The sequence below is a fragment of the Lynx rufus genome, unplaced genomic scaffold, assembly GCF_022079265.1.
Source record: "Lynx rufus isolate CCGP_SWC_20201006 ecotype Redwood Valley unplaced genomic scaffold, mLynRuf1.p SCAF_1, whole genome shotgun sequence".
Classification (NCBI taxonomy): Eukaryota; Metazoa; Chordata; class Mammalia; order Carnivora; family Felidae; genus Lynx; species Lynx rufus.
Window position 1 is genome coordinate 101669865 of NW_025814823.1, and position 25207 is coordinate 101695071.

Here is a 25207-nt window from a genome sequence, read left to right on the forward strand (position 1 = left end):
AGTAAGTGAAGTTCTTATTGTCGAGTACAGTTAGATTGTAAGTATTTTCAAGTTTAAGTTCTATATGGTTTAGACTTGTCTTCCTAGCTAGATTGTGAGCTTATTGGGGGTAGGAACCATATTTTGTGTGTGCGGAGTCCTTGTTGCACTAAATGTAGGGAGTCAAGTTTTGTTTTTTGTTTTGTGTTTTTTCAGGAAACCTGTTAGGGTAGCTTATATATTAAACTTGAAACCTGGCTATGCAGACTGTCCTCATAATGGAAAACTCAAAAACGTTTCCTAAATACCTGTGAAGCAGTAGACAAATATTTCAGTCCTATGAGAAACCCAAAGTTGACAGTCTCAAGAGAACGTGAAATTGAACGGCTGAAATGTTGTAATGTCCCCAGATACACAGTTTGTAACCTGAAGTCGATGGTTGAAGTTGCGGGTTTCCTGAAATTTTAGACACAGTTCTGAGGCGAGGCTGTCGATAGAGCTTTTACTGTCTTCTGAATGCAGCCCATGACCCTCTCATGTCACCTGTTGTTCTGGGCAGCATGGAGGTATTTGTCTCTATTTCAGCAGCATTTTCCTTCTTTCTTCTTCAGATTCATTCTCATCTAATTTATCTCAATTTAAGCTACACACCTGCCAGATTTGGGTCATGAACATGGAGGGTTTAATGAAAAGGCCGAGAACTCTTGTAATTGTTTTGATAGACATACTTCATGCCATCTCACACTTCGTACATAACTTGGCCTTGTGCAGTTTGTTTGGGAAGCTTAGTGGTGGAACATTTATTCATTGTGCTCCTTGCACTTAACATCTCTTCCTGCCCAGGGTTGCTCTGGCTACTGATAGGCTCAGGCTCCCGACAGCCTAGTATACTTGGTGGATTGTGGCACGTTGTTTTTTTTTGTGGCAAGTTTTTCTTGACTTAGGTTGAAAAAGAGAGGAAGAAAGGAGGACCGAAGACTTGAGAACCTGTGTAATTGTATTAAGGAGCTAGGTAGTACTATGGGCAGAGCAGAGCAGTTGGCTCTTGAGTTTGAATCCCTGCTGTATTTTGCAATTTCTGTGATCTTAGGCAAGTATTTAAAGTCTCAATCTCTTCATCATTAAAATGAGGATAATACTCTGTATCTCAAGATGAGATAACACCTACAAAGAAGCTAATGCAGAACCAAGTTGTAAAAGAATTTTAAATATTTTATCCCTTGCCCTTCTTTTTATTAGTGTCATCCACATTTTCCTGAAACGTACACATTGACCCCTCTTAAGCAACTCCTGATTCTGCTGGTAGATTATTAGTTTGTGGTTATTGCCATGCACATTTGCCGAGTCATGTAAAAGCATCAAGAATTATCAGCCTGTCCTGGGAATGGGTTCCTTAATTTGAACCAGATAAAAAGAGGTGAAGGAAGCAAAGGGATTCATTGAATAAGTAGGAGTGTCAGTGAGCAACAACAAAAAATTGCTCGTCATATACATTTAGTGTTCTCTATAACACTGTTCCCTTTTCACAGAGCTTTTCTGTTTTCTCATATTAACCTCACAATCAGAAACATGGTACTAAGCAAGAGAGAAAGATTTTTTAGGATCTAAGTACAGCTATTTAAGGACGATCTTTTTTAACATTGCCAGAAGTAGTCCCTCATCAGAAAACCAAGGGGGACCTCTACTGTAAGAAAATAATACTGGATGGCATCGTAGTACTTCTGTGATTTATTTGGAATGCTTTCTGGGGCACATCATTTTTTACCTCCCTGGTTCTTTGTTAACTTCACTTATAAAATTTAAGGGTGGAGCCCATGGTAGCTCAAGTCCTTTCCCTTCTAAATTCTATGGTTCTGTTTTACTTCTTGTGGTTGATCAATACCTAATAGTAGCCATTTAACTAAGAACCTCTCCACATCCAGTACGCAAAGGTAACTGCAGCTGTGATTCAGAACAGTGAGGGTATTTTAAATTTCCTTTTATACATTTGTTTTCTCTATTATAAGGATGAGATGTTTAACATATTGGGTTTTTCTTCTTCCACGCATGCCACATGCATTAAATAAATGGCAGTCGGCAGACCACAGGGCAGCTTGGGACTCCCAGCAGGCAAATCCCCACCATTTGAGAGCTCACCTTGCAGCAGACAGACATGGTGGCTCGGTACAGGTATTTTCTGATTTTTGCATGAGTGATTATTTCCCAAATTTATACAACTAACCCTTTTTTGAAACTCATGGCATGACTTCATATCCTAATGAAAAACTTGTTGCTGAACTCTCCATAATCCTATTCCTTTGTATTTAACCAAAAAAGTGAAATTAACATGGCCTAGAAAGACCACCAGCGAGAGATACTACGATTTTACCTTTGTTCATTTTTGCAAGTGTAATCAACAATAGTTAGGTAAGTCATACTCACAACAGGTTAGAAAGACAAACTGTATTGTGTGAAATATGTGTTAAGCTTGATTTTCCAATAATAAGCTCAGTCTTTTTTAATGTAATAGAACACTTTCATATCTTTTTTCCCTTTTGTTGATTTTGCCTTCTTCAAACTTAAGTCAGCTAAATAGATAGGAAACTTTTCCATCCTTCATACTCAGAATGTACTTTCTGATTAACTGGTCAAATAAACATGACCTTAATTTTTATAAAGGTTTATTTTGTTTGTATTTGTAGAAACTAGCAGATGGAGAAAATAATTTCAAGGGCAAGTACTTATTGAATGCTCCCTTCAACTTTCTTTATAAAAATTTAAAGCAGTCCTTCATTTATTTATTTATTTTTGATGTGTTCATTCCCGGACCCGTTTTCTGTGCACTTAGAGATAGTTATATCTTGCCCTCTCATGCCCCCTGAATTTCCATCTTTTATGTGTATTGTAGAAAGAGAAAGGTTGCCAAGTCTTTTATTTCTTTTAAAATGCCAGCTTAAGGTAATTTAAATGCTGGTTTAAAGTAATTGAGATAATAAATGTTATCTCAGTCCATTTCAATTTAGAACTTTCTTTAAAAGTTTTGACTTTTTTCTCCACGTATTTCCACTTGAATAATTTTCCATTATGCTTTACCAAATTTGCATTTTTCTTAGTGTGTATCTATATATATTTAGTTTATTGGAGCTCTGCCCTGGATTTTAGTCTTTCTTGCTTTGAATTCTAAAAAATCCATTCTTGATTAAATCTCCTAAGTTCTCGTGTTTTTCTCACATTAAATCTTAGAGGCAATTTAAATTACGTAACCCAATATTTTTATAGAACTTTGGAGTATGTGGAACTTTCAGTCCTGCGTAACAGAGATATTTGAAGAGTTTATAAAAATTTAGACTGAGGGACTCAGAGACAAGGGTGCCTGAATTGTAACACTTTATTATGACTCCAATTCATATCCTTGGAAAAGTTAATGGAGCAAATTACATTTAGTTTCATAACACAAACTGGATTGTGTATGTGTCTGTATATGTTTACACGTTTCTAAAATGTTCTTTGTTACAATAGCAGGTGTCTTGCTCAGTGTTCAGGGATGTCACAACAGTTAAGACACTATTAGAAAGCTTTCCTACCACTTCTGTGCCATTACCACTCTTGTATTTTCTTAGTTTCTTTTTGCTCTGTGGGATTCCCAGAGGTAGCTCATGGGATCTCTGGACAATCAAAGGGTGAATGAGTTTGATTGTGGGCTCATGACTCTGGTATTTTATGTTCTCTTTTTTCATATGTTCCCAAAGAGTCGTTTCAACTCTGGTTCTTTCTCATCCCCTCTTCTTAAAGCTTCTCTTCCTACAGAGACTACTTCTGGCTTTATCCTAATATGTAATAAGTGATCAGTTTTACTTCCTAGAATTCTGTATTCATAAGTAAAACAAAAAATTTTCACTATTTTCATTGACTTCCTGAATTTATTTTACAACACTGTGTAAGCTGACATGATGGGACACTAAGCCAATTTGACTCCTGTGAAAAATTTACTGGCAGAGTAAGTAGGCTCATGCCTGAATCTTGTTCTATCCTAAAATATTGACTTCATTTATGCTCTGTGTCCTCCCCACTTAAAAAGTTGAAAAAGTTACAACAGGACACTTGTGTAATTGGACTAATAAAATTGTAATTTAAAACTAGTAATAGGAGGAAAGAAAGGTGCCTAAAATCCGAGGTAATGTGATAATTATAATAAATGAATACTATGTTTGTTTCTGAACAAAGGAATCTTGTCTGATAAAGGGAAGAGATAAAGAGAAAAACCTTTTTGTTAATACACAAGTGTGAGGATAATTTCCTTGAGATTGTTTGTGTGATGATCATTACATGACCCATTGGACAAAAGTTTCCAATGTTGACTTCTTATGGCAAGTAAAAAATTGCCTTCAACAAATATTAAGGACATGTTATCCAGTAGTTTCTTAGGAAAGACGTTACCATAATAAGTAAAGAGCTCTCTGGTGATAAGTAAATACAGTACACATTTAGGATATTTGGAAGCAGAATCAAGAGTTACCCCAAGTGAGTGATTTGGGGCCCATGGCATCCATTCTGCACCTATCACTGCACCCTTTTCCTGGAACTCCGAACTGCTCTCAGCACAGCACCTCAAAGCATTCCAGGCTGCTTCCGGTTGACATGCAAGATGAAACGTCTTGCCATTTTGACCTACAGAAGGATCCTCACTTACTCATTATTTCGCATGCACTTTTTTTTTTTTTTTAATTTTTTTTTTTCAACGTTTATTTATTTTTGGGACATAGAGAGACAGAGCATGAATGGGGGAGGGGCAGAGAGAGAGGGAGACACAGAATCGGAAACAGGCTCCAGGCTCTGAGCCATCAGCCCAGAGCCTGACGCGGGGCTCGAACTCCCGGACCGCGAGATCGTGACCTGGCTGAAGTCGGACGCTTAACTGACTGTGCCACCCAGGCGCCCCTCGCGTGCACTTTTAATAGGAGCTGAATAGTGGAGTCCAAATATGAACGCCTTGTTTTTCCAGAATTACTATATGCATTACAGATCAAACAGATAGGTTGCCAAGGTGATTTCACTGTGTTTAAGAGCGCAAGCCCTGGAGTCAAATTCGAGTTCACATTCTATGCCTTATATTATTCATCAGTAAAACGGAAACATTAATAACGCCTCTATCTCATTGTTTTGTCATGAGAACTTAAAAAGTATTTAGCATAGAAGGTGGGGCTTATGAAATACTATATACTAGAATAATCTGTTGCTTTTTCAGATTGAGAAACTTGATTAGTGTCTGGGAAGTGAAGTCTAGTGGTACAGCCCAAAGAACGCATTGTCAAAGTGGGATTTATCTAATTTTATTCAATATCTTTAGTGTAATCATATTAATTCACTGACCAGAAGGCTCCAGCTATACATTGGATAAACTTTTCCCACTTGAGAGATTAAAAATAATATTTAAGTATCTGAGGACTTTATTTTGCATCTGTTCTTGGCTTATATGTGTTTTGGGAAAGTTCCCAGGGCAGTCAGCTTGCGCCCCTTTCCGCTTCCTTTAGAATCCTTGGTAATAAATATGGCTGAGAAACTTAGACCCATTACTTCCAGTTTCTTGGCCATTACATTATTCTGCAAATTTATGTAAATGTCTACTAGGAGGTGCTAGGCACCCTGCCGGAGTCTTTGAATAAAAAGGAGGAGTAACAGATACAAGGTGCCTGTTCCCATGGACCTTTCAGTCCATGGGGAGGGTTAATTAAACAGGCGGTGTGATAAGTGGAGAAAGTACAGGGTGCTCTAAGAATGTATAGGGAAGGACCTAACTTGGATTTTGTAGGTTTAGATTTCCTGGAAAAAGCAATCTCTTTTTTACCTGAATCTGTGTTTTCACCTGTTTTTAACGTGCAGAATCAGCAGGGGTTACCGGTTGAAGAAGGGAGAAGGGTCAAGGGAAGACTGTCCCAGGCAAGAAAACAACACATGTAAGGTTGTGCAGGAGAGAGAGGCTTTACACTAAGCAAATGACTCCCGTCCATTCAAGCTGGTGTGCGTGTTGAGAAATGAGACTGAGAGGTCAGCAGGAGAAAAATCATGAAGGACCTAACAGGTCCTGTTATTAAATTTGTACTTTATTTGAGAATGTTGGGTGGCCGTGAAGAGATAAGCAGGATAACCTGATTAGTGTTTTTTCTAAAGGAGACTTTTGCTGGAGACTAAACTGGAGGGAGGAGAAGTCTAAGGCAGGTCTGGCCGAGGGAAGTGATGGGCAGCGGAGATGAAAAGACGGGAGAGGTCTGGAGAGATACTTAGCAGGTAGAATCTAGTTTCGTGTGGGGGCTGAGGGAGGAGGTAATGTCATTTAGCCCTTTTTGATCCCTTTCTGCCTGGTGAACCAGGATCTCCAAAATGAGCTTTTATTTATTTTTAAAAATTTTATTTATAGAGAGAATGCGCAAGCAGGGGAGGGGCAGAGAGAGGGAGAGAGAGAGAGAAAAATCCTAATCTTCACTGTCAACACAGAGCCCGATGCAGAACTTGATCTCACGAACCGAGAGATCATGACCTGAGCAGAAATCAAGAGTCGGATGCCTACCCCACTGAGCCACCCAGGCGCCTCCAAAATGAGGTTTTAAAATGTACCACTGGCAGCAGGCAGTGCTCATATCGCATCCCCTGGGAGCCATGCCAGTGGCTGTAGCATGACTCCCTGGACACCAGGCCACCTGAGAGCCTGGTCTGGAGAGTGGACAGGTGGTTTCTGCCAGAGGGAGGAAGACAAACGGTAAGGGGGCTCCTGGCAAAGTACGTGAGATGGCGCAGCTCCTGATGGTTTGGAAATCTCCTCTAGTTGTACAGCCTTGGGTTGCAGTTAAGGAACTCCGTGGCTCCGTCCCCCTCCACCCCCCGACCGGGGGGGAAGGCCAGAACCGCAAACAGTGCTGCTGTGTTGTGCAGCCAGGTCGCAGGGATGGCCACGAAAGCGTGACGATTGTCGTACCGGGCGCTGTGATGTTGTAGTCAGCGTGACTCGAAAAATACAAATGCAGGTGATGATAGCAGGAAAGAGACAAGCGTCTTTTGACAAGGTAACATGTATGGTTACAAGTCTCAGGAGTCAGTACCACATCGCAGTCAGTCCTCCGTTGTGCCCGTCGTGAATACTGATCTGTCTAAAACACTGCAAATAACCAGTGTCAGTTTTCTTCATCAAATCTTTGAAAATACGGAGGTACTGACAAGGGGGAGGAATGAGTGACCAGTACAGTCCTATCTTTCTGTCCTGTTTTCCAGGGCACTGAAATCTGCTAGGGGGAGGTTGTGCAGGGAGAGTCGTGTGCCTTCAGGAGATAAGTCATTTCCAGCTCAGCTCCTGCCGTTTATCTCAGGAGACTCTTTGTCCCGGTGCCACTGGGGTAAATCCGCATTACAGGTTTGCTTTCAGATTCTGCTACCGTAACATTTCCAGTAACATCTCTAGAGCCTCGAGTACTCAAAGAGTAGAGGGCTCTGCTTAGGACTTGCATCAGCGGAAGTGAGATTGAAATCCATTTTGGTGCATCTTTGCCGAAAGTCCGTGAGGATGTCCCTGTGCCTTCAGGATGTCAGTTGGAAATATCAAGAGCATCAGTTAGAACTGTCGCTCTAGGTTTTAGAATATGTAAGAATGTTGGTTCACGTGGTAGGTGTGAACCCTGACCAGGGTCCAGTGATCTCTTTGGAAATTGTTCTAAACTATGTCTTCATTTCTTAGTGTGCTTTCTTACAGATGACTTTTAGAAAAAGCTTAGGGCGTAAGTGAGATATATAACATTTCAGTATTTCTAGTATATTTACTGGCTGGATGGAGATCTGGTTAATGAAGACAGAGAGCCTGTACTATGCACCTGGCAGCATGCTTACCATAACTCAGATAGAAATTAGGAAGGTGGTAGTATAACTCATTTGTATGAGGTCACTGGATTTGGAAAGTAAATTAATTGGCCTTCTAAAGTCATTGATGACAAAGGTAGCGTGTGTTGTCTTTGTACTCAAAAGTCTATGAGAAGGACTTCTTTTGGAATCAGGTATAGTGGGCAGCCCTTAAGTGAACCATCAGTTATCTCCCACACTTAGCTGCAGGCTGTTTCCACATTCTCTCCCCTTAAACTCTGCTTCATCTGGTTGCCTTCTTATTTCTTTTATTTTTCCGTAACCTCTTAAAATAAAAATTAGACTGAGTTTCTTATCACCGTGAGACTATCAGAGAACATTCCTTTAAGAACAGCAAGAACAAAACACCCTGTAAAACACCTGAGTTATTTTTTCAAATGTCAGACTTGAAAGCAGCTGTCATCTTAGATACGCTTTTGTTACAAAAAATCAGCCATTGGATGCTAATATTTCGTGAACTTGCAGGTTCTAGTTCAAGTTATAATTCTAGAAATGTCACATAAATGAAATCATTCTTCAGAATTTGGTTGATAAAAATCATTTGTGTGTATGTGATCGATTTAGGTCTCCAGGAATATAATGACATAGCATTTATAATACTATGTCTTTGGGGTTTTTTTTTGTGGTGTTTTGTTTTTTTGTAAAATCCCCCTTTGCAAAAAGACCTTAGTTTTCTTAAGTGAAAGCAATTTTACTGCCCTGACATACTCTTATGTCACCGGTATTAAGTAGGCTGCTTTTATAGGAGAACTCTGTTACCACGTTGCTTCTCTTCTTAGCCTGGGATGTTAGCCTCTTCTTAGAGAGTTAGGGAATCTGGGAAAGCAAAGAAAAATTACATTAAAGAAGGATATAATGGAAGATGTTATTTCCTTCTGGTCTGGTTCTGGTTGACCACGTGGAATGAGATTGGAAACATTTCAGTAGAATAAAGCTTATTAGAGTCAGGTAGGACTTTGTGTGAACTGAAGTAAGTCAGATTATATAGTCAGCATGCTCTTACAGTTGCTCTTGCTGGAAATTTAGAATACGTGAGGTGTAAATTTTCAATTATGCCACTTAAAGTAAGGGAAGACATGTTCGAGGAGCTGCCTATAGGTTGAGACGGGATCCGTCCAAGTGTCTAGGGCTGTGGAACACAGAGAAGGAAGAGAAACCTGTGAGTATTACGTGGAGAGAAGAGCAGTGGAAATTGTTCAGTGAACTGTTTATCTTCTGTATGCAAAGCATCCTGAAAATTACAGATAGTGGCGAGTACAAGAGTATAAGATAAGAATCCTGCTCTCCTTTGTAATTCACTGTAGGAACTCTGACGTTGTAAAAATTAAGAATAAAGAGCTTAATTACGTTTGATAATTAGAGCAAATAGCAACTGTTAGGTGTTTTCAGAAAGAGGGAGAAATAAAGAGAAAAAATTGCCTTGGAACTCAGTAGAATGCCAGGAACGAGGAAGCTGGTGTCTCAACAGGGGGGCAGACTTAGAAACAAATGGGAGTGTTCCTCTCCTGGGGTTGGTTGTCTCTGAAGATGGGATATAGGAACCTCAGCCTCCATGATTCCTGCATTAATCTAGATTTGTAGGTTGACGCATAGTTGCTTTTCCTGGCATGTCGTGACCTCTTATTAAGAACATGTGAACTAGTGAAGTTTCAGTAAAATGGGGGCTCTGTAAATGGACCCAGTAGCCAGCTGTCAATGTGGTGTCCAGGCCCATGATACGTTAACATTATTTTTCTTATGACGAGGTCAGGTGGGGGAAGCAGCAGCCTGATTCTTCGCTTTTGAGCCTGGAGTCCAGTCTGGGAAGATGGTAGGGGTTACTGGAAATTGGAACCATAGATACAGGAAGAGAAGCACATTTAAGAGGGAGTATGAGAGGTTCGATTTTGGAAGTACTGAGTTTGAGGTACCGAACTTGGTCTGAGTGAGTGTGTGGGTCGGTGGTTGGCTCAGCAGGTGCTTTACGTAGGGGTTGTGGCTGAAGCCACGAATGCAGGCAACACTTGCAGAGTAGTGGTGGCCGCCATTCATGGAGCTCGTATTACATGCCTGTCACTGCGGTTTACATAGCGATTCCATTTCATCCCCGTATCAGTCTTGTTAAATAGATATTCCTGTTTCCCATTTCATAGTTGAGCACACTGAAGTTCAGCACGATGACATATCTTTCCTGGGTTGCACAGCTGTTAGAGCTAACTTTTGTTTCTAGACCCATCTTACTCTAAAGTACCAACTGGTGCTAAGTGATACAGGAATGTACAGGAAAATGCGGACCGAGCAAAGAGCAACTGAATCTATTTTCTAGGAATCGGTAACCTTTAAGAGCAATCTTAATAGAAATCTGATGTAGGGACAGAGTACAGATTGTAGGAAGTTAAGGAATGAGCGAATGGCAGATGAAAGTGTTAAGACTGTTGTTTTGAAGAAGTTTAGGGGAAAGCAAGAAATAGGATAGTAAGATGACTTTGTACGACCAAGAGGATTGGGGAGAATGTGGGTGTTTTGCCATGATTTTTATTTTGTTTCAGGATTTCGCTCATCCTTGCATGCATTCATTCATTCATTTATTTCAACAAATATGTATTGACTTCTTGTTCTGTGCCAGGTATAGCGGGTAGATATAGAAGGGAGCAGTACAAAATTCTTGCTGTCATGGAGCAGGAGGAGGTGGGAGTGGGTGTCAGTCCACATAATCAGAGGATCACCTCTGAGTAAATGCTCTACAAAGAGTTAGCAGTAGAGTATAACGTGACATAGCGTGTCTGAATGGAAGTCTTAGATTGTGTGACAGAAAAGGCCAGCTTTAGAAATGTTGTCTGAGAATCTGAAAGGTAGGAAAATGGCCATTCAGCAGGAAGAGAGTTCAGGCATTGAGATGATACCAAAGCCTTAAGGCAGGAATAAGTTTGACATACTGGATGGAGGCTAGTGAACAAAGGAAAAGGTAATAGGAGGTCAAGGAGTAGGCAGGGTTCAGACGTGGCGCTTTGTAAATTGGGGTAAAGAATATGGATCTTTATTTTAAGTGAAACGGGAGGTTGACCCTTGAAAAGATTCAAGTAGATAATTATACGTGATCTGATTTCCATCTTGAAATGAGCGCTCCGGTTGTCATGTGGCCCGTCCACTAATGGAGGGTAGGGACAGGTGAAAGCAGGACTAGTTAATAGGTTGTTGCTCTCATACCCACAAGAGATCATTGAGGTGGCCTGAACCACAGCCCTGGTGGTAATAGAGGTGGCCAGAACTGATTGGTCTGGGGCTGTGTTTTGGGGGAGGATTTAACAGGCCTCGCTGATGGATGAAATGTAGGGTTTCAGCCTGAGAGTGGAATCACAGTGACTCCTGGATCAGGGGCCTGACCAGCCAGGTGAAGGAGTCGGCAGGAGGCGAGGGAGACCCAAGCAGGGGGTGCAGACAGAAGCACAAGGTCTGTCGGAAGGAGCCGTATGGATGTTCACAAAGGGACCAGTTAATGCCGTAGCCAGGTGCCTAGGGAGATGGGCACACCTGGGGGAACTGATGGGACTGGAGCAGAGGAATTAGCCTTAAAAATAGAGGCAAAGAGACAAGACAGAAATTTCAAGATGAAAAGGGAGTTAGTTGGAAAAGCCAATATTGGATAGCCTTGATTTTTCATACAATATTAGACCTGTTACTTTATTCAGTTATGAACAACTCAACTACATACTAATTGTTTTGTGTTCTTCGTATTAACTTTCTAATTTGCATACTTTAATCTTAATTTTTATCATTGTATAATCTGTTACTTTGTGTATATGTAATTTTTTTTTTCTTTTCGGCAGGTTGTAAGTTCGACAAATGGAGAGTTAAACACAGATGACCCCACCGCAGGACGTTCAAATGCACCCATCACAGCCCCTACGGAAGTAGAAGTGATGGATGAAACCAAGTACGGATTTGTTTTCCTTCTTTGTTCTTAAACTGTGCATGTTTGAGAATTATAGTCATATACAAGTATTCCTGGAGACGTTTTTTTAAGGGAATAGGTGCATGCAAAACAAGTGATATTTGTAGTTATTTTAACCGCGAAGTTGAAACTAGTGCTATTTCAGTAAATAAGTTTTACAATACAAAAATAATTATTTAGGAACTGTGCTCAATTTCTTACTTAGAATTAACAGCCTGTTTTTAGCATTTTATTTTTAGGAGCGTTGATGCATGAAAATTATTTCCATAGGATAGATGCTCGTTTTTTTTCTGTAAGCATAAGAATATTAATTTTATAGTATGCTGCATGTGTTTATATTAGTTTCACAGTAGTTCTTCTACGAATGTAAATGATAAAGCTGCTTGGAAAAAAATTAAGCATGAAAAACAATGTGATGTTTTCAATGTGGGCTACTTCTGATGATCTCTTTCTCTCTCTCTCCCTCCCTCCCTCCCTCCCTCCCTCCCCCCCATTCCCTCTCCCTCCCTTTCTCTCTCTTTTTTCCTTGTATTTTTTTTCTTTTTCTTTTTCTTTTTCTTTTTCTTTTTCTTTTTCTTTTTCTTTTTCTTTTTCTTTTTCTTTTTCTTTTTCTTTTTCTTTTTCTTTTTCTTTTTCTTTTTCTTTTTCTTTTTCTTTTTCTTTTTCTTCTTTCTTTCTTTCTTTCTTTCTTTCTTTCTTTCTTTCTTTCTTTCTTTCTTTCTTTCTTTCTTTCTTTTTTTTTTTTTTTTGTGTATAGCTGCCAGAAAGTGTTGAACATGTGGTGAGTTTGCAAGTGTAGGCAGGCAGAAATAGCTCCCTTGACTGTCATTTCAAAGATTTTTGCTTTTTTAAAAAAACATACCTTTCAACATAGAAATTATAATTGGTAAAAGTTGTTCAAAAACATTTGGTGTCATTTATTTGAGGTCTGAAAAGCAAGAAATAATTGTTTGAGGAGCTCTTTTGCCTGCTGCAACTTTTTTTTTTTTTTTTTTTTTTTTTTTTTTGCTTTTTTTGCTTTAAGTGACATAGACTTGGGGGCACTTTTTAATTGAGTAGTTGATAACACCCACTCTGCTTGTGCTTGTGCATTTGTTTTGTAACACAGAGGCTTTATTTGCTGTTTAAACAGAAGGAAGTTTGAGTTTTAAGCTCTCTCTTTTCCTGTTTGTAATTTTTAATTCCCGTAGCAGATCCCCCACCCTCACCCCTGTAGTGTCACTAAAACCATATGTCATTTACTAATTGTGTTGCCATTGAATATACATGGAATACACTGATACATTTCATGATTAACTCTAGAGAGAGAGTGTTAGGGAAGTCCTCGTCTAAATACTTCCTGCTACATGCAGATATTATGAAAAAAAAATTCTGTTAGTTGAATTAATGTTGAATTTAAACTATCCTCTGCTTTTTTCTTTTTTCTAGTCCTAATGCCATGTTTAAAATGTTCCTCTTAGTCAGGGCACCTGTGTGGCTCAGTCCATTAAGCATCCGACTCTTGGTTTTGGCTCAGGTCATAGTCTCGTGGTTCATGGGTTTGAGCCCCATGTCGGGCTCTGTGCTGACAGCTCAGAGCCTGGAGCCTGCTTCGGATTCTCTGCCTCCCTCCCTCTCTGCCCCTCCCCTGCTTGTACTCACTCTCTCTCCCTCTCTCCCTCTCTCAAAAATAAATAAACATTAAAAAAATTTTTTTTAAAGTAAATAGAATGCTCCTCTTAGGGCACCTGGGTGGCTTATTCGGTTAACTCTTTGACTCTTGGTTTCTGCCCAGGTCAAGATATCACGGCTTTATGGGTTCAAGCCCCATGTCAGACTCTGCGCTGGCAGCGGGGAGACTGCTTGGGATTCTCTCTCTCTCCCCCTCTCTCTGTCCCTCCCCCCACTCACGCCGTGTCTGTCTCTCTCAAAATAGATAAATAAATTGAAAAAAAAAAAAAAAAAAGATCTTGGGGCACCTGAGTGGCTCAGTCAGTTAAGTGTCCGACTTTGGCTCAGATCATGATCTCAAGTTTTGTGAGTTTGAACCTCGCCTTGGGCTCTGTGCTGACAGCTCGGAGCCTGGAGCCTGCTTCAGGTTCTGTGTCTCCCTCTCTTTCTGCCCCTCCGTTGCTTACGTGTGTGCGCGCTGTCTCTTCCTCACACAAAAATATTAAACATTAAAAAGAAATTTTTAAATATGTTCCTCTTAGTTTTCAGGACAAATTTTGAGTCCACCTGGGAGTAAATAAAGAGAGTTCCTTAGATGTGTAAATTTTGGAACATTCTTTTCATATCCGAGAGGAACCTTACATAAATTTCAGAACAATGCTTATTTGTTGGCTGCAAGATCAGGAAACTTCTTTTGTGAATATTTCTTTTTCAAGAGCCGTAGTGATCAAGTCTCCATTTTTATCACTTGTGACTACGGCCCTTATTGACAGTCTGACTTATTTTAGTGGATTTGAGGGTATAATTAGCTACATACTTGGGTACTTTTACATCAAGAATAAAAACCGCAGTTGATGTTTGTGCAGATGTAAGCTCACTTACAAAAGTAGGGTGGCAATGTGTCACGGTGGGGAGCACGTGTCCTGTGCAGGCAAGCACAGGCTGTAGAACCCTGCTTATGTCACTTACAGTTACCTTCTTGAAGCGTACTTCTCGTTCTGCAGAACGAGCCTATGAATACCTCCTTCGTAGGCTGTTGAGGAAACGAATGGGGATAAAGCACCGCTTGTTTGTCTGGTGCGTGGAGGGGGCTCCGTAACTATCCCCACCCTATTTATTCCTCCGCTTCCGGCTGCCAGTGACCTTCCCCATCTCTGTGTTCTCAGCTGTGTGCTTCTTCCATCAGTGTCTCATATTTTCACTTCCATACCCACCCTCTTCGCTGAGACTGGCCGTTCTGTGCACACGTCGTGCCAGACACCTGCTTTTAGCCAAATCGATGACCTTTTCCCAGTTTATTTAATCACCAGTTACACTGCTTGGATTTTAGAATATCTGAAACTGCCCTTGCCCTTAAGTCGATTGCACACCAGCAGGGAGGATTGCAGTGTGTCCGCATGCATACGTAATTTGTACATGATAACTACCATGAAAAGGTATAAACCTGTAAGGGCTTACAAAGAAAAGCCTTACTTAACTGCCAGGGTGATCAGAGCACGCTTTCTGGAGGTAGCTTGGAAGAATGGCATGGTGGTTTATTTCGCTGGGATGGGTGTGGGTGTATACGTTGTAGGTTTGCGTTTCTATCTGTAGGTGTTAGAAGATGAGAAAAAAAGCAAGTGTGGTGGGAAGGTTCTTCCTGAAGGAAGGGTCCTCCGTTGCCTGGAGATTTGAGTCCAGGTTCCTTGGCACGGTTGGCCCCAGGCCCTTCATCCCCCTCCTAGTCTGGCCTCTGCTCATCCTGGCCAGCCCCATTCTCCATTTTGAACACTATTCTGTGGGTTCTTTCAGTCTGCTGTCGGTATATTGTTCTCTTGACCTCTCTCCAGCTTCTTGAAACTTCTTGAATTTCTTGAAAGCAAGACCTTTTTCATCTTCAGATCCCCAGTGCCTAAAACAGGATGATGAGTTATTACTAGATAATTGCAATTACATAATGTGGCGTATCCATACAATGGACTGACCATTGTTTGCTGGCCACGTACAACACCGAAATCAGGCACGTGATGCTAAGTGAAAGAAGCCAGGCACAAAAAATGCCCCAGGATTCCATTTTTGTGAAATGTCCAGATAGGTCGATCAAGAGAGGAATCCAGTCATTGCCCAGGGCAGGGGAGAGGGGGCGGGAGTGACTGCTGATAGGTGAGGCTATGTGGTTTCTTTTGGGGCAGTGAAAATGTTTTCAGGTTTGATTGTGGTGACGGACGCAGGGCTCTTTGAATATATTAGAAACCACTGAATTGTACGCTTTAAAAGGGTGAGCTGTATGAGATTTGAGTTGTATCTTAATAAAGCAGTTATTAAAAAAAAAAATGGATAGCAACCCATGATTTCAGTAAAGCCTTCCTGCAGATGGGCTACAGAAATCCTCTGAACTTCCCTTCCTCTTCACTGGCTGAAAACTCAACACCTCACATAGGTTTCCCTTTAATCAGGGTGACTGTTACATTCATACCTTCTTAGTCTGTAGTGAAGACACGGGAGTGTGTTTTTTCCTAAATTGCATCACCTGTCAAGAATTCACTTCCACACTGTGTTTCCAGCTTCCCCTCTTTCTTCTTCTCTGTGACTGACAGAGATCGCCCTCACCCCACCCTATTGATTATAATTTATTTTATATTGGGCATTTTATTTATTTTTGAGTGTTTATTTATTTTGAGAGAGAGAGAGACAGAGAGAGAGAGAGAACAGGGGAGGGGCAGAGAGAGAAGGAGAGAGAGAGAAAATCTCAAGCGGGCTCTGCACTGTTAGTGTGGAAGCCAACTTGGGGCTCGAACTCACAAACGCTGAGATCATGACCTGAGCCGAAATCAGGAGTCAGACGCTCAACCGACTGAGCCACCCGGTGCCTCTGGACATTTTCGCGTCTCAAGGTTTGATACGTGATTTCCCAATGATGGAAATTACACTATTGTCCAGCACATTAAATGGCTCCTTCGTTAGTGATGAGATTTCACTTTCTTCACTGTATCAGAGAGTTTTTTGTTTCTTTTTCAAGTTCGGTGATACAAATGGTAACACCCTTATCTTTCCCTCCAGGAATTTAGGAACACAAGGCTTCTTCTGGTTTAGTTACTGACTTTTTAAGTATTATGCCATTGTCTTTTTTCATCTCCCTTGCTGTCTTTCCCTTTTGCAACATTGGCCGAACAGTTACTGCATATCTGGTAATGTCACGATGAGGAGGAGAAGTCAAGGCCCTGCTGTTCCCTTAGAAAAGATAGCAAGTACCCAGTAACTGTCAGGTGGTAGTCCTCAGTCCTGGCTTCGAATCACAAGCGTCTGGGGAGTTTGCAGAATAGGCCAGCCCTCAGGCTGCGCTATCAGTTTCCGATTTCATTGGTCTGTGGTGGGGGGTCTGGCTGGCAGTACTTTTAAAATGCTTGGAAGCTGATTCTAAGGAGCAACCAGGATTGAGAATCATTGGCCTAATACCAGGTATTCCAGGATTGGCCTCTAGGATATGGTGTTACTGGATTGAAGAGACTGGAGTGTGCACTTCCAGCTGAGAGATCAGAGACATCTTCCTGGGTAAGGGCACATGGGTCCCAGTTCTCGAAGATGATTAGGTTTGGCAAAGGAGTTGGATGCAGGAGACAGGGAGAAGTGGCCGAGCAGCACGGGAGCGAGGAAAGAATGAGGCAGGTGAGAGGAGTAACCCAGGCACGTACAGAGTGTGTGAACGCATCACAGTGGGAAGTCGTCTAAGTGCCTCATCGCAAAGGACTTTTGTAGGCAAGTAAAAAAAAAAAAAAAAAAAAAAAATAGACGTGATCGGTTCTCAAGACAGAAGAGCAAGCTGTGGGTTTCAAGCCAAGAAATGGTTCCATCAGATCGAGCCTTGAGGCGTTTAGTTGGGCAGCACTTTTGAGGCTTATGTCATTTCCTGGGGCTCATTACATTCTATAAAATCCGTCCGCCCTCCCTCCTTCCCTCCCTTGTGTCGTATGGGCTGCCTGGACAGGAAGCTTGATGCAAGGTGAGACCAAGAGGGGAGTGGAAATAGATCGGAACCCCATTGTAAGAGCCGTGTGGGCTTAACATCTAGACTGTGGAGAACCATGGGTGAGATAGTAAAGGCAAAGGGCAAGGGCATCTCTAGGAGACAAGTTTGGATGATACACTGGGGAGAAGAAGAGACTTAGCCTGGACGTGTGTTAAGAGGCTCTTAGCAGTGGTGGAGGCCACCGGTCCTGGAGTAAGCTGGCACGAGAGGATGGCCCAACTTTGAAAGTCATTTCAGACTTGAGGGACCGATTGCCCGCGGATGGAGAGGAAGAAGTTGAAACTGAGGGTAGATCTGTGGTTCCCAGTTAGCGTGGTTTTGTGGATGGACTTGGGCTTCTGTCTAAACTCTTTTTGTTTAACTGGTTAGTTCGCATGTTTTCCATAAGGGATCCAGATATATGAAAGTACGTTTCATTTATAGATCTGAAGGGAGAAAATCCTTTGTCAAGGAATTAAAGATACATGTATACTCATCGACCCCGATAAGGGGAGCCTAGGCTCCAGAGTCCTAAGTGGGACGGGTCCAGCAGGTACAACACAGTCTCGCAACCGAAGGTGGAGACAGTGAGTTACTGCTGAAGGGACAGGTAGGAACTTCAGATCCAGACAGAGCAACATGGGTCATTTTCTGGGTAGATGTGAGAAGAAAGGATATGATGTGGATCTCGGAAGACAGTCACATCCTAGAGGAAGCAGAGAGGCATTGAATAAAGGGGAATTGGCGGTATAATGTCCCAAGCAATGCCTTGTCCCTTGTGTTTTCCTCATAGTTGAGGACTTTGATCCGTTATGATTTCCTGTTTACTACCTAAACAGTATTTACAGCGACAACCCTCAAGTTCATTGGAAGCAGCATCTACCATTTATTTCCAAAGAATTTAAGAGTAGAGGTGTGGCTTCAATGCTTTTAGGCTAGCTATGGAATCATGTGAGAAACATGAGCCTGACCTGGGAGAGCATATTAGCTTGCTGGAACCACATAGGCATAACCAAGAAAGAGCCAAGAAAAAAAGAAGCATTGACAAGAACATGATTTAAATGTCTGGTAAGCTTAATCCATTTCCCCAGGGTTGTCAAGAGTGGAGATCTGAAGAGACTGCAAATGAGGTGTAGACTAATAACATAAGAAAATAGAGCCCCTGAGCAGCCTGGACAAAAAATGGGCTTAAAAAATGTAAGGGTGTGGCTAATTTTCTAAGGCCAGCTAGTTGAATTTAGTGACCAAAAGAGCTCGCTCCCCACATCTGTGAGAGCTTGTGTATGTGCACATTCCTGCAGTATTGGCTGTTGTTTGCAGTTACTGTTAGCAATAACTGTTTTCCTCTTTCAGCTGTACCAAGGGTTAAAATCACATGGCCTCTTTTTACACATTTGCCTGCACTCATATAAATTGATGCCTTGGTGGCCACTCAATGTCTCCAGCCCTCAGCTCATAGATTCTGGTCCAAGGACTCACTGGAGGTGGAGGAGCTGGAGGGGGGACCTGGCAGGTGCCATGTAGACAGAGCGGTGCCACTTGGGATTAGTCTCCTTGAAGAATCTGGCGCAAACCGCTTTTCCCCAGAAAAGCTTCCACAGGCACCAAAGTCTGCATTCAGTGACATTTCACTAGGGCTTGTGGGCCCCAGGTAAGAACTCTTGCTTTAGAACATGCTTTGGAATTTTGACTGGGTTCTTAGGCTAGGAGTTGCGTCTCTGAGTCAAGTCCGCCACTTTTTATTCGATAAAGATTGTGGGGGGATTTTTGTGCCCATTTGCGGGGCGTATCTGTGAGTAACCCCTTAAGAAGCTTACATTCAATGTAAGATAATAAGAAAATAAATAAGATAAATTCAGATGAGTCCTGAGGGCGGGGGGGGGGGGGGGGGACAACGTAAAATGGTCACGTGGGAGCAGCGCTGTTTTAGATTGAAGGGAATTGACACGAGACCCACTTTCTTAATCACTAAGACTGTAAATCATCCGTTTTGGTAATGAGCTTTAAGAAACCAGCCACAGGTTAAACATCAGTTTTCTTCTCAACTTCTACAACTGTAATTCTACTTCTAGAGCATCCGGTCTATGTGGATGCATTTATCTTGCATGCAGCAATGCTGCCCTCTGGTGGTAGTGAGTTAAATAGCATGCCAGCTTCCCTGGCAAGTCTTGTTTCAACGGTGTACTCTTTACTGGTGGGATTTATTTTTAAAAAATAGATGTCTTTTTAAGATTGCTTTTTAATTTAAAAGGTCTCTACAGTTATGATTCATTTGAAAATTTTATTTAGGCTCAAGTGAATGCTTGGGCTGGTTTTCTGTGTTAAATAATACATAATTGAAGGAAAGATTACCTAAGAAATAGGAAGAACTTAGCTGTCTGGTGAATTAGAAAGAAGATTAAATGTCACTAGGAAAACAAGTCAGACATGGTGAATTGCTAATAACAGAAGTGTGAGAAATATGGAACTTGTTGATCAAAATATGTATTGCTTTAAATTCCCTGCACCAAAAGGCTCATTTGAAACAATTTTTAAACACTTCTTAGAACACCTTTTCAGCAGAAAACTTTTAAAAGATTGTAGTTTGGCATTTGAAAAGACAAATTACAGTATTTAAGAACAGTGAACATTATCAGAACTTTATACTAAATAAATTTCTATTGAAATGTGATCATGTTCTTAAATTTAATATTCTAAGTCTTTGGTCTCTTCTCACTATCAATTAAAAAAAATTTTTTTTACAAGATGAACATTTTATGACTCTTTTCTAAGTCCTTTATTAAGATATCTTTTTTTTTTGACTAATGGTTTTCATCTCTAACACTTTGACTTAAATAACTTTTTTTTCACTTTTTTATTTGAGAAAATGTATATGTATAACACCCATTTGAGAAAGTATTTAGGTAGCTGATAGTTACAAGACATTTTTATAAATCCAGGAAAAATCTATTGTACCTAGAGCCTTCTTTTCTAGAGGTAGCTCTTTTCAAGACCCTTGATGGGGTAATTTATCTCTGGTTTCTCTGGTGGTCACCTCAGAGTAAAATTCATAAAGATTGATAGCTGCACATATTTCTAGTTGGATCTTTACCCACTGATACATACAGTTTTGAATTATTCACGCTCCACGGTCTAATATTATGTGCGGTTTGAGTGGGGTTAAAAAAACACAATCGTGTAATTTGGTTTTGAATGCCCCATAGTGATTTCATAGTCACGCTGTAAATCACGATAAATGGCCTGAAATTATTTTTGACCAACGATAATGTGGGTGGAGCAATTATGTAATTTAGCCGGACAGTATGGGTTCCTGTTTACATTTCTTTCGCAGAAAGATAGAAAAGATATCCGGGAATTATTTCATCTTCCACCATATTTTGCTGGATAGGACACTTGAAGTTATATGGTCTCCATTATGCTTAGCTTGAAGCCATTCATGGAATATCCTTTTATGCAGGCGGGCTGCTAAGGATTACAGGAACATCTTTATAAGGTCACATTGTGTTCCGGCTTTGAATTGGCAGTATTGTGTTAATTGAATCACCACGCATATAAATATTTCTTTAATTACAAAATAGGACTGACCTATTTGTCTACGCACACACATTGGACTTCAGTGGAAAAGTGGAAGCCTCTCTATGCGTTGCCTGTCCCCTTGGTATTCTGATAGGTGGACTTTGTGTTCCGTGTGGCAGAGGAAAACAGCCAGACCTTTATTTGAAGGAATGCCAGGCTTTTCGAGCACACATATGCGTGTATTTTGTTGTTGTTAGTTGCTACTCGGTGTTTTTCGTTTAACTTTGACTTTGTACCACCCTCACCATTGTTCTTCACGTGTTACATGTGCTGTCTTCTCATGACGAGGAGAACTTACTGTGGGAAAAACTAGGCCTGTGAGGGGTCATCTCTAGAGTTGTTTTTTACCCAGGAATAAACATCAGCATGCTGTTCCCTCATAGTCTACGAAACTGAGTCACCTCAGTTGTGCTATTTTAAATGTTCAGCGTAATTTTTACCTTAATTTACCTACGATGAGCTTGACCTTAACCCTTACAGAATTAAAGGAGGCAAGTCTTGACATATTTTATTTTCTCACTTCCAGTTTGTAAGTGTGGTGGAAAATGTTTGTTGAAGAGTGTATTTGGGATTCCTCTTCTTCCTTTTGGAATCTAAACTAATTCTTGCTGGAAATAAAATCCTCACTCTTAGGATCATTATTGATTTTCTTTTTTTCTTTTTTTCCTTTTCTGTTTATTTATTCATTATTTATTTATTTATTTATTTATTTATTTATTTATTTAATATAATTTATTGCCAGATTGGCTACAGTGCATACCGTGTGCTCCTGGTTTTGGGGGTAGATTCCTGTGATTCATCGCTCACATACGACCCCCCAGTGCTCGTCCCCACAAGTGCCCTCCTCAATGCCCGCCAACCCCTTATTCCTTTTCTAATTCTAACTCTAGTTCTGACTCACCTTATGCATTCTGTCTCTTTCTTCCTGGTCTTAACAATCAGATATAAATATCAGGAAGAAAGGGAGAGAGTGCATAAGGTGAATTTTATAAAAGCACGCCATTGCCAGAGGTTAATGAGTATTCAGAATAGGATGCGGCGGGGTCAGTGAGGATTCACAGTCCCGTGGCTTCTCATTTAGGCTTGGTGCAAAGCCTTTTCAATTTAGTGGCTCCTTTTGATGTTGCATAGAACGTCTTGCTATGTTCCTAAAAGGCACGTTGATGACATACTAGTGATCACTCTGCCGTAGTCTCACTAATCTGTTTGCTTCCTTGGCATGTTCACCGTGTATCTTGCATTAGCGTGTTGCTTTCTATGACCATTGAAATTAATAGGCTAAATTCTGCCTTTCCTTGGCGACCTTTTAGTACTTTCATAATAAAAGAAGTGTTTCCCTCCGCCCACAGGTGCTGCTGTTTTTTCAAACGAAGGAAAAGGAAAACCATACAGCGCCACAAATGACTCTGGACACAGACAGATCATGGGGAGTTACTTACGTGTTCATCTGCTGTCTTGTGATTAAAAATCATCTCCGTAGTGACCACATACATTTTCGAGGACTCACTCGTAGAAACAGAAATGTCATACATACTTTCATACTTCATTTTGTGGTTGTCTTACATTCATATTTTTTTCTAATTTAACTTTTATGGAAGCTTTAAAGTTTTGTCGAAACACGAGTGCTTTGCCCGTCGATGAATGGAATGGACCAATGAGGTGGTGTCGATGAATACCGTTCTGAGGACATTTTTCAGAAGCTCTCCTCCTGTTGTAGAAAAAGCAGTACAGTATCTTCAGTGTCAGCCAGTTATATACCTGATCTGGTTTTTGATAACTTCTGTAAGAGCATAATCAAACAGGAATGTCCCTCCTCCCCCACCGCCCCCCCCCCCCCGCCCGGTGGATAGTGCAACAGAGAAGACACCGTTGCCCCCAAATGTAAAAGAAGTTATTTTACGGGACGTTCCTTTCTTGTGTGGCATCTGCATCGATTTCAGTATTACTGACGGTACGGCTGTGCGTGAGTCATATTAACATTCTCTCTGTGAAATCATGGTACAGTCACTGCCCAGAGGTACTGAGGAAAAACGCTCTCGGGGTGCGGCCGATGGTAGGTGGTAAAATGGAATCACGAGTCGCGTGGTAAATACGAGCTCTGCTTTTGTTGCACCACTTTGTGAAGTTCAGTGTTGCTGAAGTGGCAAAAGCGCTTTTTTTTAAAAGAAAAAAAAAAAAGCAAAATATTTGTATAATGTAACTTTATGCTTCCAGATAATAATGTATGTTAGACAGCAAGAAGCAAATACTTTGAGAAATGAAATATGTTGGAGTTTTGTTTTTGTTTTCGTTTTTTTAAATACACTAAGGAGAAGAAATAAATGTGAATCTCATCGCGATGTGTAAGGTTGAAGTCTGAGGAGATCCCACTGAAGCCTCCTGCTGAATGATTACACTCTCCCTTAAGCAGAAAACTTCGATGTGCCATGCAGTGATGTCTGTTTGTTAATTATTTGCTCTTTGATTAAAAAAAAAAAAAAGAAAGAAAGGACCCCCAGCAATAAAGACTGGGTCACTCTCTTGCCCTCTGTGCACATTAGCCTCTTGTATTCAACTTTGCCGGTTCTCTGGAATTTTCCTACCTTTTAGTATAATTTTGATGAGTGAGAACTATTTTGGAAAGGATGGGTCAGGTGCTTTGCCTCCACAGTCTGTTGAAGTGCCTGCACATGAACAAAGTTAATCGTTCTGCACAAACAGGAAGCCCAGTCTGCTCTTTTAAGTGTGCTTTGTTTGAAGCCATAAAGATACAGGTGTATTTGGTCACAGTCTGCCAGCCAGAAGTTTCAAGCAGAGTTAAAACAAAACGACTGGCCAGAAAAAGAATCATGTTTTTCAGATCGCACACTCACCTTTCATTTATGAAATTGTTACTTACTCTTCCCACGCAGCCCTTCCTTTGTCTTCGGGCAGCATGCCTTCAGGCGTGCTTATTTATTTTTCTTGTCGCAAGGTAACACTTAAAATGTGTAATGAAAGTAAATAAATTACATTTTTGACTTCCTCATTGCATTTACAGGGATTTGATTGTATCCATAATTTATTTTTCTTAGTAGCCACAAGGTCCGTGTATCGTTTTTGCTGAATTAGGTGCCCACACAGATACCGCAAATCGGGACATTGTTTATCATCGTTGCTCTGAATCCTGCGATCGTTTCAAGTTCTTGATTTGAAAGGCCCACGCTCAGCCTAGAAGGCATTTGCTGTATAGTTTGGTCAACAGTTTTCCATTCTGTCTGTCTGTATACTGTCACGATGTCTCCAACGACAGGAGTTCCATACTGAGGTTTTCTTTTCGTTTTGCCTTGAGCAACCTAGATGGATGTTTTGGCCGTTATAATGTGAAACCACTTCTTTCTTTACAGTATTTGACCAAATTTGTGTGTCTATGATATTTGTAAATACATGCGATACCTGTATTTCTTATCATAAGCCTATTTAGTTTTATTCTCAGTAGGGTTTTTGGACTGTACAGTGTTTATATGATCTGAACTCCTTATACATAAGAAGGTGTGTATATTAATCCAATTATGGACTTAAAATATTTTAAAAGTATAAATACCCTTATTTGCTGCAAAGACCAGTGTGCAGACATTTGCTTTCTAGCAATATTTTTAAGTGCTCCATTTTAACGCCAAGGAGAGAGTCTTCTGGCGACACAAACTGGTCGGTAATAGGTGATGCAGGTATGTTCAGGTTAAGCCAACAATGTTTTGCATTTTTATGCTTCTTTTCTGTCAACACTAATGAAGTCAACATTGCCTGAATGTCTGAATAATGAAACACATCCCTGTTTAAAAGTATGTAACTGAAAAAGAAATAAAAAATAAAGGTAGTTTTTTTAAACTTGCTTTTTCCCCCCTTGCTCTAATCGTGGGTATAGTGATGCTACTCCTACGAATGTAAGGTAGGGATTGAAAATCTCCCGATTTCCACTTAGTTTCGCCTGTGTGAGATGCAGAGCCGAAGGGAGGGACGGGCTCTAGGGGTTTGCGTCTCTGTTAGGATTTTGCCTTGTTGGAGCCCCATCGTAAGAAGTACATACCAGGGAGTATCTGAGCTTTGTTTAATGAGAGTTCAAGAAAAATCCTTCTACACTTCCCTGAGCCACTTGATAGAGCACTTAATTAAAACTAATGCCGCTAATAAACCAAGGAAAAGAAACAGAATCGTTTTATTCCCTTTTAAAAATGAAGTCATACTCG

General features: G+C 40.7%; 1 protein-coding gene across 4 annotated transcripts in view; it reads left to right on the plus strand.

The window, feature by feature from the left end:
• The window catches only part of CSNK1G3 (casein kinase 1 gamma 3), a 105621-nt gene extending 80773 nt beyond the window's left edge, over window positions 1–24848 (plus strand). For 3 of the 4 annotated variants that reach the window (XM_047083911.1, XM_047083917.1, XM_047083923.1), the window contains exons 11-13: window positions 11667–11773; window positions 12549–12572; window positions 22352–24848. In XM_047083911.1, the coding sequence (XP_046939867.1) occupies window positions 11667–11773; window positions 12549–12572; window positions 22352–22406 (186 nt within the window). In that variant the 3' untranslated portion in view covers window positions 22407–24848. The remainder of the gene's footprint in view (window positions 1–11666; window positions 11774–12548; window positions 12573–22351) is intronic. The other variant, XM_047083930.1, reaches the window with a different exon arrangement.
• Window positions 24849–25207: the final 359 nt, after the last annotated feature.